Source organism: Leptodactylus fuscus, chromosome 2 (genome assembly GCF_031893055.1).
Source record: "Leptodactylus fuscus isolate aLepFus1 chromosome 2, aLepFus1.hap2, whole genome shotgun sequence".
Classification (NCBI taxonomy): Eukaryota; Metazoa; Chordata; class Amphibia; order Anura; family Leptodactylidae; genus Leptodactylus; species Leptodactylus fuscus.
Genome location: NC_134266.1, coordinates 116894643 through 116908338, shown reverse-complemented (window position 1 = coordinate 116908338; position 13696 = coordinate 116894643). Strand labels below are relative to the sequence as shown.

The 13696-nt window shown below is 41.2% G+C and overlaps 1 protein-coding gene across 1 annotated transcript in view; it reads left to right on the top strand.

Annotated features, from left to right (window-relative positions):
• Positions 1-3723: 3723 nt before the first annotated feature.
• The window catches only part of THEMIS2 (thymocyte selection associated family member 2), a 50797-nt gene continuing 40824 nt past the window's right edge, over positions 3724-13696 (top strand). Inside the window, exon 1 of the mRNA XM_075264536.1 lies at positions 3724-3829. Coding sequence (XP_075120637.1) covers positions 3724-3829 — 106 coding nt within the window. The remainder of the gene's footprint in view (positions 3830-13696) is intronic.

The window sequence follows — 13696 nt, the reverse complement described above, 5'->3', positions numbered from 1 at the left end:
CCCAGCGTTTGGTGATGTCCATGGGTTCCAGACTTAAGGCAGTGATTGCCTCCAAAGGATTTGCAACAAAATATTGAAAATAAAAATATTTTGTTTGGGTTATGTTTATTTGTCCAATTACTTTTGAGCTCCTAAAATGTGGAGTGTTTGTAAAGAAATGTGTACAATTCCTACATTTTCTATCAGATATTTTTGTTCAACCCTTCAAATTAAACGTTACAATCTGCACTTGAATTCTGTTGTAGAGGTTTCATTTCAAAACCAATATGGTGGCATGCAGAGCCCAACTCGTGAAAATTGTGTCACTGTCCAAATATTTCTGGCCCTGACTGTATGTACCTCCAGGTTTGCCATTAAAAAATACAGCTTTTCTCACAGAAAGCAGAACCTTATGCAACCCCTGGCAAAAATTATGGAATCACCAGTCCCTGAGGATGTTCGAGAAAAATAATTGTGGTAGCAAAACAGTTAGATGTTTAGAACAAGCACAGGGAATAAATTATGGAATCACTCAATTCTGAGGAAAAAATTATGGAATAATGAATACTCTAATACTTTGTTGCACCACCTCTGGCTTTTATAACGGCTTGCAGTCTCTGAGGCATTGACTTAATGAGTGATAAACAGTACATTTTAAAGATGGGATTTACATACAGAAAAACTAAAAGAAAGCCATCACTAACACCTAAACAGAAAAAAACAAGGTTACAATGGACTAAGGAAAGGCAATCGTGGACTGTGCATGAAAGTCATATTCAGTGATGAATCTGGAATCTGCATTCGGCAAGGTGATGATGTTGGAACTTTTGTTTGGTGCCTTCCAATGAGATTTATGCAGAATACTGTCTGAAGAAAACATGCAAATTTCCACAGTCATTGATGATATGAGGCAGCATGTCAGGTAAAGGCACTGGGGAGATGACGGTCATTAAATCTTCAATAAATGCACAGGTTTACATTGAGATTTTGAACACTTTTCTTATCCCATCTATCAAAGGGATGTTTGAGGATGAGGAAATCATTTTTCAAAATGATAATGCATCTTGCCATAGAGTAAACAGTCTGGATCTCAATCCAATTGAAAATCTGTGGTGGAAGTTAAAGAAAATGGTCCATGACAAGGCTCCAACCTGAAAAGCTGATCTGGCTACAGCAATGAGAGAAGGTTGGAGCCTGATTGATAAAGAGTACTGTTTATTATTCATGAAGTTAATGCCTCAGAGACTGCAAGCATGAGGGAAAACCGTGCGGAAAGCACACGCACCCCATTATAGTCTATGGGTTCCATGTGCTTTCACTGCACACCGCTTGCCAATGCGTTCAATAGTCCGTTCAGGGGGTCCCCATGCGAACTCCCCCAAAAGGATTACCTTCGCAGATATAAATGAAAAAAAAGAATTTCAGAAAAGGTATCGGTTTGCTTAGTTAGAGGGAATAAATTGGGATCTGTCACTTTTAAACCAAGCTGCATCTGAGAATGCTTCCATATACTACTATTATTAATTGAATCTATGTTTTACAACTGGCATTAAAATCCATTTAGTTTATCTCTCAAACAGCTCCCGGGTATTTATTTTCCAAAATGTATTTTATTGTAGATTGTTAAATATTGGGCATTTCTGGAGAAATTACTTAAATTGAGAGCACATTTTCTTTAACCCCTTGTGAAAATTAAAAATTTGTGATTTTATTGGAAAAACTGTAATTTCACAGCTCAATTCAATGAAATACCTGTGGGGTCAAAATGCTTACTATATCCCTTAAAGTTTCCGAAATGGGGTAATTTGTTGCAGGTTTTCACTTTTCTGTATCCCAGGGGCTCTGCAAATGTGACATGTTACCTGAAAACAATTCCAGAAAAATCTGCCCTCCAGAAGCCAAAGCAAAAATAGGAATAGCTAAGAGCTCATACATATAGTGGTGTGCTTAAAGCTTATGCATATGCAATTCTGCATACATAACCACTCTCCTCCTGTTCCCATATTTGTATTTTCCCTCACTCATTACAACCTATAACATGTTGTTGCGACATTTAAGGCAGAGCATCGCAGCTAGTCTTAAAGTCATTTTCTTAAAGTTTTACTTTATTTGTTATTTAAGAAAATGTATATTCTAATTTATCCAGTCAGACCTATCAAATAATCCCTTTTTGTTTGTAAGATATGTGATAGTGCCTAGTTAGAGGGTCACTTTTCCTCATTTGTATCGTAAGCAAATATGATCTACTTAAATAAATGTAAACACACATTAGGTATCCCTGTGAAAAAGAAATCAAAAGCTGAACTGATATTTTTTTCACAGATTTGCCTCTTTTATTTGAATAGAAAGCAATCAAAGCAACAGACATTCCCCAAAATGGTATAACTTAAATGTACATCTGACCCCCTCCCCCAAAAAGTTACCTTATGCAGCTCTGTACATGGAAATATAAAAAATTAAAAAAAAAAAAAGGTGTCAGAAAATGGCGACTCCACGTAATTTTGTTTTTGGATTTTGGTGTCCCTGGAATCGTATTAACCCAAAGGACAGGTAATATGTCATGTTGGCTCTACAGTGAACATGAATAACAAAGTCCATAACAAATTCACACAAACCTAGTTTTTCTCCAATTCTGCCCCATTCTGAATATTTTTCCAGCTTCTCAGTACATTGTATGGAATATTAGGTGATACCTTTATGAAGTACAATTTTTCCCAAAAAAACTAAGTGCTCTGTGAACAGAAAAAAAAATATGGCTTTTAGAAGATGGCGAGTCAAAAACTAAAATTGAAAAATGGCTGCAGTGGGAGGAGGTTAAATTTATTCATTTGGACTGCAACTAAAGCTCAATAGTTAAAATAATTTAGCAGTGCTCCAAAAAGCTGTAGTGTAGTCCTAGTCTTAAAGATTACCTTCATCACCTCCAACAAGTCTAGTTCTTTGCATCATTTAATAGGCACTGTTCCACTGATTCGGCACAGTTGGAAATTTTTCTCTAGCCCCCACTGTTTCCAAGCAATTAATGCTGTTAATTTCAGTGCTTCATACACTATTTAGGGTCTCTACTGTCAGGAGGGCAGTGTCAGGCAGGAGCAGACAAGGGGTGTGATTCTGAACTCTGATACTGCCTGATTGGAGCTCTGAGTCACGCCCCTTTGTCTGACACTGCCCTTTTGACACCAGAGTCTAAATAGCACATCAGACACGAAAACTAACTCTGCTTGTTTCTTGGGAATGGTGAAAGATAGAAAGAAAATTCCAACTGTGCTGGAATCCATAGAGCGGAGACTATTAACAGATGGTAAAAACTTGAACCAATGGAGGTGGTGAAACCTCAGCACTCCCTGGAGATAATGGATTGTGCTTCTTACCATGACTGACAAGGTACCCACTGAAACTGTCACCCTACAGACCACCAAAACCTGGTACTGGCCCTGAAAACTTATACTAAATCAAGTATAAAAATGTTGTAGGTATGATCAAATATATATTAGAAATATTTGTACATATTCAAACAGACGAGTATAAAATGGCTTGTGTAAAAGTTTACATTGAATTATTAATGTTTCCTAACGTGCGAGACCAAACAGTTCCTCTCTTGTACTTTCAGTTAGCTGAGGGTGTGATGTGGACAGGAAACCCTCTAAGTATATAGGGCTTGAGTCACCATACATCTCGTGCTACAGTCCCCGAGCAGCTCATGTAACTACCAGGACTCACAATCCTTAGTCCTGCACAGACATCATGGACAATCTGCAAAATGCTGTACCACTGAACGACTTTATTGCATCAGTACCTGTTTCAGTATTGCCAAGGATTTTACAGATTACATCTGGAGTCTATTTACAGAGTAAGTAAAACAGTTCAAGCATAAGATTTCTATCATAATGTACGGTTTGAGTAATTGACAGATGGTTGATGGCTCTCACGGTTTTACCTGATTACCATGTATGGCATCAAGAATTGTAACAATTTAGAAAAAAATAAGAGCATTTCACATCAACCAGTTAATAAATGGTGGACAGGAAGTTACCCTATTCTTAAAATGCAGCATCTGAATAGAGCATTGTAAGGAATAAAGCACCCAGTACTATACATTAAGAATGTTAGGGATGACTTTAAAGTTCCATAACCTGTATATATGCAGTCAGCTTCGCAACTTTATAAGTTTAATATTTTTGTAAAAGGTGTACAGAAACGTAATACTGAAGTTGATAACATGTATGTAAATAACAATGACAAATGTTTATGATACACTTTTCTCTCATAAAGACTCAAAGCGCAAGGCACTTTGTGGAGTAGTGGTTTTAGTGGCTGCAGTACAGACGCTCATCCCATATACCCACAAGGGTCAGCTGTTTTATAGTTTTGCAGGCTATGTGACCTATGTTCTACAATTACACCCAGGACCTTTTCCACTAGTGACTCTCACAGCCTTATTCCCCGTAGGATAGATGTTACATGTGGTTTATTTTTACCCTGATTTATAACTTTACATTTATCCACATTGAACCTCATTTGCTAAGTAGATGCCCAAACTCTCGGTCTGTCCAAGTCTACTTGTAACCTATGTAAATCCCTCCTAAACTCCACTGTAGTACATAGCTTGGTGTCATCTGTAAAAATAAAGACAGTGCTGTTAACCCCTAGGCTCAACATGATGTAACTGTACGCCCTGGAGAGAGCTTCATTAGCGCACCAGGATGTACAGTCACGTCGCAGCTCTCGGGGCTTCTTGCTCGCAGGGAGTTTGGATGGGGATCGGGAGCTCAGCTGTTGCTGGTAGTTGAGATTCCCATGTGACCTCCCCTTTCCAGTGATGGCTGTGATTGGTCGGTCTGTGCAGACCCACCTTTCAGAGTGCAGCTAGTACTGATCCTGGGGGAACTGTCATAACTGACAGTGTCCCAGAACAGGGAGTTCGGAGTATCAGCTGTATGAAACAGCTGATATTCCAATCTGACCAGCCAGAGACCTGTAGCAACCTCCACTTGTCAGCGATCAGGCAAAGCCAGACAGCAGGGGAGGGAAGAGGAGAGGTGAGTATTATTTTTTTTATGATTATCTCAGGAGCCATTAGGGCTATTAAGAAGATCTTGGTTTCATTTTAAAGATGAGATCATCCTGATAACCCTTAGAGATATGGAGAAATTTGCTGTTGAAAATGCTATTGGGCATTGAGATTCTATTGCAGATCTCAACAGTGTTTATAAGAGCAAATCTCTCTGAATCTGTAAGGGCTATCATGATAATCTTGGTACCATTTTAAAGATGAGACTAATCCTCCCCGCACACCTAGGTAAACAGTCCTCTAAATTGTTCCTTCATGTCTGTACCATCGCCAAGATGCTCATCGCTTTCCGTTGGAAGAGAGCTTCCCCTCCTTCTGGCTCAGATCTCATAGCGTAGTATGGAGAACCTGCCGGCCTCGCTTAATCACACTGTTGAGGCTTTCCAGGCTATATGGTCATTCTGGGACGCGTACTGTATTCTAAATGGTCTCTGACTCCCTCCCTTTCCTTTCCTTCCCCATCCCCTCACATCCATTCTTATGTTTTTGTGCTGTGTATGCATTTCCAGTTTCTTTGATGGTGTGCACACCGCTATGTCTTCATGTGTTTTATGTCTTCTGTTATTTTGTATTTTACAAAAATCCTTTCAATAAAAATTACAGTTCAAAAAAAAAAAAAAAAGATGAGACTAAGTCCATCATAATAGCCCTAATGGATCTTGAGATATGAGGTTCTAAAATGTACCCCTCTTCCTGCCTTAGGCAGCATGTTAGAGCTGAGGAAGGGGGGGGGGGGAGAAGTGGAGCTGCAGACTACACAGACATGATAAATCATCATTATCATCTGTGCATAACCTGCATTATCTGTGCATAAATATCCCTCAGGGGGATAGCATGGACCTATATCCATGTTATCCCCTCTCCTATCAATCAGAGAGCATACTATATTTTTGATCTCTCATTGTCACATAACATAGAGGTATGATATAATACCCCTATGAGCCTAATCAGAGGGGTATTCTTATGGAATACGCTCTGAACATAAACAGGAAGTTTATTGGCGCTGTTACCCAGACATTTACTAATATCAAGGTCTCAGCGCCAATAAACTTCCTGATTATGTTCAGAGGGTATTACAGAAGAATACCCCTCTGATTAGGCTCATAGGTGCACCAAAAACACAACACATACACAAAGTCATCAATAAAGTTTAATTTTTTTCACTGTCCTGTCCATACCTTATCGTTATAGAGTAAAATACAGACTGCCTTTCTAGCGTTATCCATTACACGCTAAAATAATAGCAATAACGATTATCACTATGAACGTCTAAAACATTTCCATCAGTCAAATAGCACATTTTCATCCATTTAAAGTCACAATTAGAGACGAGCGAGTACTATTTGAAACGGCAGTTTCGAAGAGCATGCACTGCACCCATAGCAATGAATGGAGCCGGCCGACACGCAGACGGGGCCGGTGTCCTGCCGCTTAACCCCCTGCGTGCCGACTGCGTCCATTGATTCCTATGGTTGCATGCTATTCGAAACTGCCGTTTCGAATAGTACTCGCTCATCTCTAGTCACAATATAAAATCCCAGTTTTTGGCAGCTTTCAAATGGCTATAATAGCTGGAGTTTTTTTTTTTTTTTTTTTTTTTTTTAAAGAATCAACAGTAGAAACAAAACACCCGGACTTTTAGTAGTTAAAACATTTTAACGGGAAAAAAAATGTTATCTTCTATTTTTCACGGCCCAATTCTGTGAAACATCTGAAGGGTCAAAATACTCACTATACCAATTTGATAAATTTCTTGTGGGGTCTAGTTTCCAAATGGGGTCACATTTTGGGGGGTTCCACTGTTGTGGCATCTCAGGGGCTCTGAAAATGTGACATGGTGCCTGACACTGAACACAGCAAATTCTGCCCTCCAACAGCCAAATAGCTCTCTCTCTGTTTCACGTTCTGCCATGTACCCTTACAGCAGTTTACAACCACATATGGGGTACTGCTACATTCAGGAGAAATTGTGTAATGAACTGTGGGGTGTTTTTCTCTATTAACCCATTGTGAAATTAGAAATTTGGGCCTAATGAGACATTTTACTGTGTTAGGAGCAAATCAGCTCTGGATATGTTGCTGTAGTCCTAATTAATCAATATATGAGTATTGGTGACGTCACAGCAATTGCTGGGAGAACACACAGTCAGACACACAAGTATCGTGATCAGGATGTTCCAAAGTTTATTACATATTACTTAGCTTTTATAGAGAAATAATCATTGTATGCTAATTTAGGCATAACAAACTACATCATATAGAAAAATGAATTATCATTGGTCAAAGTACAAAATAGGCGTTTACAAACGATGAATACGTATATAAATAATACATGAGTTAACACATGGTTGTCCGTGTCATCCATTTTAGTGTGTAATTATGTTAGCACAGTCTGATGAAATGGATGCCATGACCTTCCAGGTTTCATGCTAGTGGATGACAGACAAAACAAGAGATTAGAACTGACTTCATAGCTTGTGAACTTTATGCGTCTTGTTATGGCCATCACGTATTGTGATGTACAAATATGGTAACTTACATCCGCCAGCATGTAGTACGGAGGGGCAGTGAATAACTGGTTTTAACTCGATATATTCTAATACGCACATTGACACAAAGATCAGCACATTTAGTCAAAATATAAGGCTCAGGGTTAGTGGGGAAGCCTCTTATCTGTTACTTCTGGCTATACGCTCAGGGTTAGTGGTCAGCTTATTTTTCTCTATTTTTCAAGTTACAGTTTTAGGAACTGGAATTAACCCCTCACAACTGGAAAGAGAGTAATTTTTCCTTTTCATGTCCGAATGGTAGAAAATACTGTGAAACATCTGTGGGTCAAAGTGCTCATTATACCCCTTGATAAAATCATTGAGGGGTGTATTTTCTTAAATGGGATAATTTACGGGGGTTTTATTGTTCTGGTACCTCATTGGCTCTGCAAATCTAATATGGCACCTGAAAACAATTCAAGTAAATCTGTCTGCCGAAAACTCAATGTCATTCCTTCCCTTTCTGCGTCCTGTCGTCTAACCAAAGAGCAGGTTACATCAACACATGTGCTATTTTTGTGTTTGTGAGAACTTGTACAACAAACTATGGGATGTATTTTCTCCTTTAACCCCTTGTGAATGTCCAAATTTTAGGGTAACATGAATATAGTATTGAAAATAATTGAAATATATATTTTTCACCCATATTTTTTTTAAAGCCTGTGAAGTGCGTAAAAGGGTTAACAAACTTCTCAAATGCCGTCTTGAATTGTTTTGGTGGTGCAGTTTGAAAATGGGGTGATTTATGGGGGTTTTCTAATACAAAGACCTTTCAAAGCCCCTTTGGAATTGAATTAGTACTTTAAAAAATTTGTTTCATAAATTCTCTTGAAAATTCCTGTTAGACTGTAAGCCTTATAACGTCCAAAAAAATTAACTAACATTTAAAATTTGATGTCAACATAAAGCAGAGAATGGTAAATTGTGTTTATTAACTAAGTTGAGTCGTCTGACTCTATACGAAAAGAGGATAATTTCAAGGTTTGAAAATTGCATATTTTCCAGAAATTTTACCAAACTTCCTATTTTTTCATAAATAAACACAAAACATATTGACCCAAATTTACAACAAACAAGAAGTACAATGTATCACGAAAAAACATTCAAATTCAATTGAAAAAGTTAAAGCGTTCCAGAGTTCTTACCACAAAAAGTGACACATCATATTTAAAAAAACGTGGCTGTGTCATAAAGTCCAAAACTGGTTGTGACGCCAAAGGGTTAATCCCATCTCCTATATCATTAACAAATAAGTTAAATAGCAGCAGACCCAGCAAAGAATCCCAGGGTGCACCACTTATAACAGAGGACCAGTCTGAGCTGCAGTCATTGACCACAATTCTCTGGATACGATCCTTTAACCAGTTTTCACTCCAATTACAAACTATACAGTGCCTTGTGAAAGTATTCGGCCCCCTTGAACTTTTCAACCTTTTGCCACATTTCAGGCTTCAAACATAAAGAAATAAAATTTCATTTTTGGGTTAAGAATCAACAAGTGGGACATAATTGTGAAGTGGAACGAAATTTATTGGATATTTTAAACTTTTTTAACAAAGAAAAAAACTGAGAAGTGGGGCGTGCAATATTATTCAGTCCCTTTACTTTCAGTGCAGCAAACTCACTCGGTTCAGTTCAGTGCCGATCTCTGAATGATCCAATGTTGTCCTAAATGACTGATGATGATAAATAGAATTCACCTGTGTGTAATCAAGTCTCCATATAAATCACCTGCTCTGTGATAGGCTCAGGGTTCTGTTTAAAGCGCAGAGAGCATCATGAAGACCAAGGAACACACCAGGCAGGTCCAAGATACTGTTGTGGAGAAGTTTAAAGCTGGATTTGGATACAAAAAGATTTCCCAAGCTTTAAACATCCCAAGGAGCACTGTGGAAGCAATCATATTGAAATGGAAGGAGTTTCAGACCACTGCAAATCTACCAAGACCCGGCAGTCCCTCTAAACTTTCATCTCAAACAAGGAGAAGACTGATCAGAGATGCAGCCAAGAGGCCCATGATCACTCTGGATGAACTACAAAGATCTACAGCTGAGGTGGGAGAGTCTGTCCATAGGACAACAATCAGTCATACACTGCACAAATCTGGCCTTTATGGAAGAGTGGCAAGAAGAAGATAAGATAAGATAAGATAATCCTTTAATAGTCCCACCTTGGGGAAATTTCAGCGTGTTACAGCAGCATAGTAATACAGATACAGGATAATACAGAGTAATATGTTACAGACGTAGACACAGATAAGCTGAGAAGAGAAGATATACTAGGAGTCCATGGCAGCTAAGGAAAAAACAGAAGAGAAAGAGGAAGACCTCATGGTCATCCTCATAATCATTAGTTCTCTGTGCGGAGAGCTCTTCGTTTGGTCTGATGTAGATTATACAGCCTGGTCGCGGTTGGAAGGAAGGACCTGCGATAGCGCTCCTTCTCACACTTGGGGTGAAGCAGACGGTCGCTTACAGTGCTGCCAAGTCCCATCAGGGTCCCATACATGGGGTGGGATTTGTTCCCCCGCATGGAGGTCACCACAGACAGTATCCTTCTGTCACCCACCACCTGTACTGGGTCCAAGGGGCTCCCCAGGACAGAGCTGGCCCTCCTGATCAGCCTGTCAAGTCTATTTCTGTCCCTGGTTGATATACTGCTTCCCCAGCAGGCCACACCGAAAAAGATGGCTGAGGCAACCACAGAGTTGAAGAAGGCCCTAAGAAGTGTCCCCTGGACTCCGAAGGCCCTCAGCCTCCTGAGCAGGTAGAGTCTGCTGTGGCCCTTTCTGTGCAGCGCCTCCAGGTGATCAGCCCAGTCTAGTTTATTATTGAGGAGCACGCCCAGGTACTTATAGGTCCTGACTATCTCAATACATGTTCCTTGGATCTCCACCGGGGTCGGAGCACCTCTCCGTTTACTAAAGTCCACCACCATCTCCTTGGTCTTCCCAGCATTAATCCTGAGCTGGTTCTGCTGGCACCATTCAACAAAATCCCGGTTTAAGTCTCTGTATTCCCTATCATCGCCATCAGTGATAAGGCCGACTATAGCAGAGTCATCGGAGTACTTCTGTAAGTAACAGCTGGATGAGTTGTGCCTGAAGTCAGCAGTGTACAGTGTGAAGAGGAATGGGGCAAGAACTGTACCTTGAGGTGCCCCCGTACTACAGATCACAGTGTCAGACACACAGTCCTGGGCTCTCACATACTGAGGGCGGTTTGTCAGGTAGTCTAGGATCCAGTTGGACAGGTGATGGTCCACACCACCAAGGTTCAGCTTCTCCCTCAGTAGCCCTGGCTGAATGGTGTTGAACGCACTGGAGAAATCAAAGAACATTATTCTCACAGTGTTCCCGGGTTTCTCCAGGTGAGAGAGAGCTCTGTGAAGAAGGTGGATGATGGCGTCATCTACCCCAATGCCTGGCCGGTAGGCAAACTGGAGGGGGTCCAGAGCGGAGCTCACTAGGGGGCGTAGGTGTGTCAGGACCAGTCTCTCTAGGACCTTCATTAGGTGTGATGTCAGTGCTACAGGTCGGTAGTCATTGTAGCCCATCGGGTTGGGTTTCTTTGGGACTGGTACCACGCAAGATGTTTTCCACAGTTGAGGTACCACCCCCAGCTTCAGGCTCATATTGTACATGTGCGTTATAATACCACACAGCTGGTCACTGCACATTTTAAGAACTCTTGCGCTTATACCATCAGGTCCCCCCGCTTTGTTCGCTCTAATATTCTTCATTTCCTTACACACCTGAGACTCCTGCAGGATCAGATAGTCAGATTGCAGTTGACCGCAGGTCGGTGGGGGTTGGGTCTTGGTGTGTGAGGGGAGGGCGGTTAGCTGACATGCTGGTGGAGGGAGCATTTGCTTGGAGTCGAATCTATTGAAGAATAGATTAAGCTCGTTAAGCCACTTCCTGTCCCCTACTGTTCGGTGCCTTGTCTTTTCCTTGTGTCCTGAAATTGCCTTAAGGCTGTCCCACACCTCAGAGATTCTACCCTCCCCCATCTGTAGCTCCATCTTCCGTCTGTAGTTGGCTTTCCCTTCCCTGATCAATTGTCTCAGCTGTTTCTGAACCGCCCCCAGGCCATCTTTGTCCCCAGACCTAAAAATTCTCTTTTTTTGCTTGAGGAGAGTTTTAATCTCAGAGTTAATCCATGGTTTGTTATTGGAGAAACACCTCACCTTCCTAGTTGGTACCGTGCTGTCCACACAGAAATTAATGTAGTCCGTTATGCAATGTGTGAGTCCCTCAATGTCCTCTGGAAATGAGTCTTGAAACACTTCCCATAAAGTTATATCAAAGCAGTCCCTTAGAGACTCGACACTTCCCTCTGACCAAATCTTCACGGTACGGGTAACCGCCGGTTCTCTGCGCACCAGTGGAATGTATGTGGGTCGCAGATGTACCAGGTTGTGATCTGATCTGCCTAGGGGTGGTAGGGCAGATGAGTTATATGCATCCCTTACATTGGCAAAGAGCAAGTCCAGCGTCTTGTTGTCTCTTATATGGCAGGTTACATACTGTGTGAAGCCTGGTAGAGTGGATGCTGAGACATGGTTGAAGTCTCCAGACACTAGGAGCAGGGCATGGGGGTGAGATGATTGCAGCTCACTCACAACAGCATGGAGGACTTCACAGGCAGCGTCAGCTTTAGCAGAGGGGGGGACATAGGCAGCTAGTACAATAACATGTGATAGTTCCCTTGGCAGGTAAAAAGGTCTCATGCCCACGGCTAGCAGTTCAATATCCTTTCCACACAATTGTTTCTTAACCACAATATGTCCTGGATTACACCATCTCTCATTGACAAATATTGCAATTCCTCCGCCTATTCGCTTACCGCTCTCCAGTGTTCTGTCCGCCCGAAGAAGTTTGAAGCCCTCCACGGAGGCAAGTATGTCCGGAGTGATTTCAGTAAGCCAAGTCTCTGTAAACAGCATCATACTGCACTCACGAAACTCCTGTTGATGTCTGGTCAGTGCTGTCAGTTCATCCATCTTATTCACAATTGATCTCACATTCCCCATAATGATGGACGGGATCACATGCTTTTTGCGTTTTCTTCCTTTGCGTCTCAGTATGCCGGCTCGTTTTCCGCGTTTTCTGCGTTTTCTAAGTCTTCTTATTAGTTCGTGGGGGATGGTAAGAGCATGCTTGTCCAGCTTGTCCTGCAGCATGCTTCTAAGGTGTAATAGTGTCTCCTTAGTGTAAACCAGTCTTCCTTGTCTGTGTGGAGGCATGCTTCAGACAAAAAGGCTCAAAAAGGATTTCTTTATAAGAGTTTCTGCATCAAATTCCAGCCCATGGTAAGTTCTTATACTAATACTCCTTATAGTAATAGAAAAAAGTGAACAAAAAAGGACGGGATAGAGAAAGATCAGTTTAGTTTCAGCAGCTGTAAACACATGCAGCCACACTCTAGGCAGGCGCAGGGTATAAGCCATTACTCAAAAGATATCCATAAAAAGTTTTGTTTAAAGTTTGCCACAAGCCACCTGGGAGACACACCAAACATGTGGAAGAAGGTGCTCTAGTCAGATAAAACCCAAATCCAACTTTTTGGCCGCAATGCAAACGAGTTTGGCGTAAAAGCAACACAGCTCATCCCCTGAACACACCATCCCCACTGTCAAACATGGTGGTGGCAGCATCATGGTTTCGGCCTGCTTTTCTTCAGCAGGGACAGGGAAGATGGTTAAAATTGATGGGAAGGTGGATGGAGCCAAATACAGGACCATTCTGGAAGAAAACCTGTTGGAGTCTGCAAAAGACCTGAGACTGGGACGGAGATTTATCTTCCAACTAGACAATGATCCAAAACATAAAGCAAAATCTACAATGGAATGGTTCACAAATAAACGTATCCAAGTCTTAGAATGGTCAAGTCAAAGTCCAGACCTGAATCCAATCGAGAATCTGTGGGAAGAACTGAAAACTGCTGCTCACAAACGCTCTCCATCCAATCTCACTGAGCTCGAGCTGTTTTGCAAGGAAGAATGGGCAAGATTTTCAGTCTCTCGATGTGCAAAACTGATAGAGACCAACCCCAAGCGACTTGCGGCTGTAATCGCAGCAAAAGGTGGCGCTACA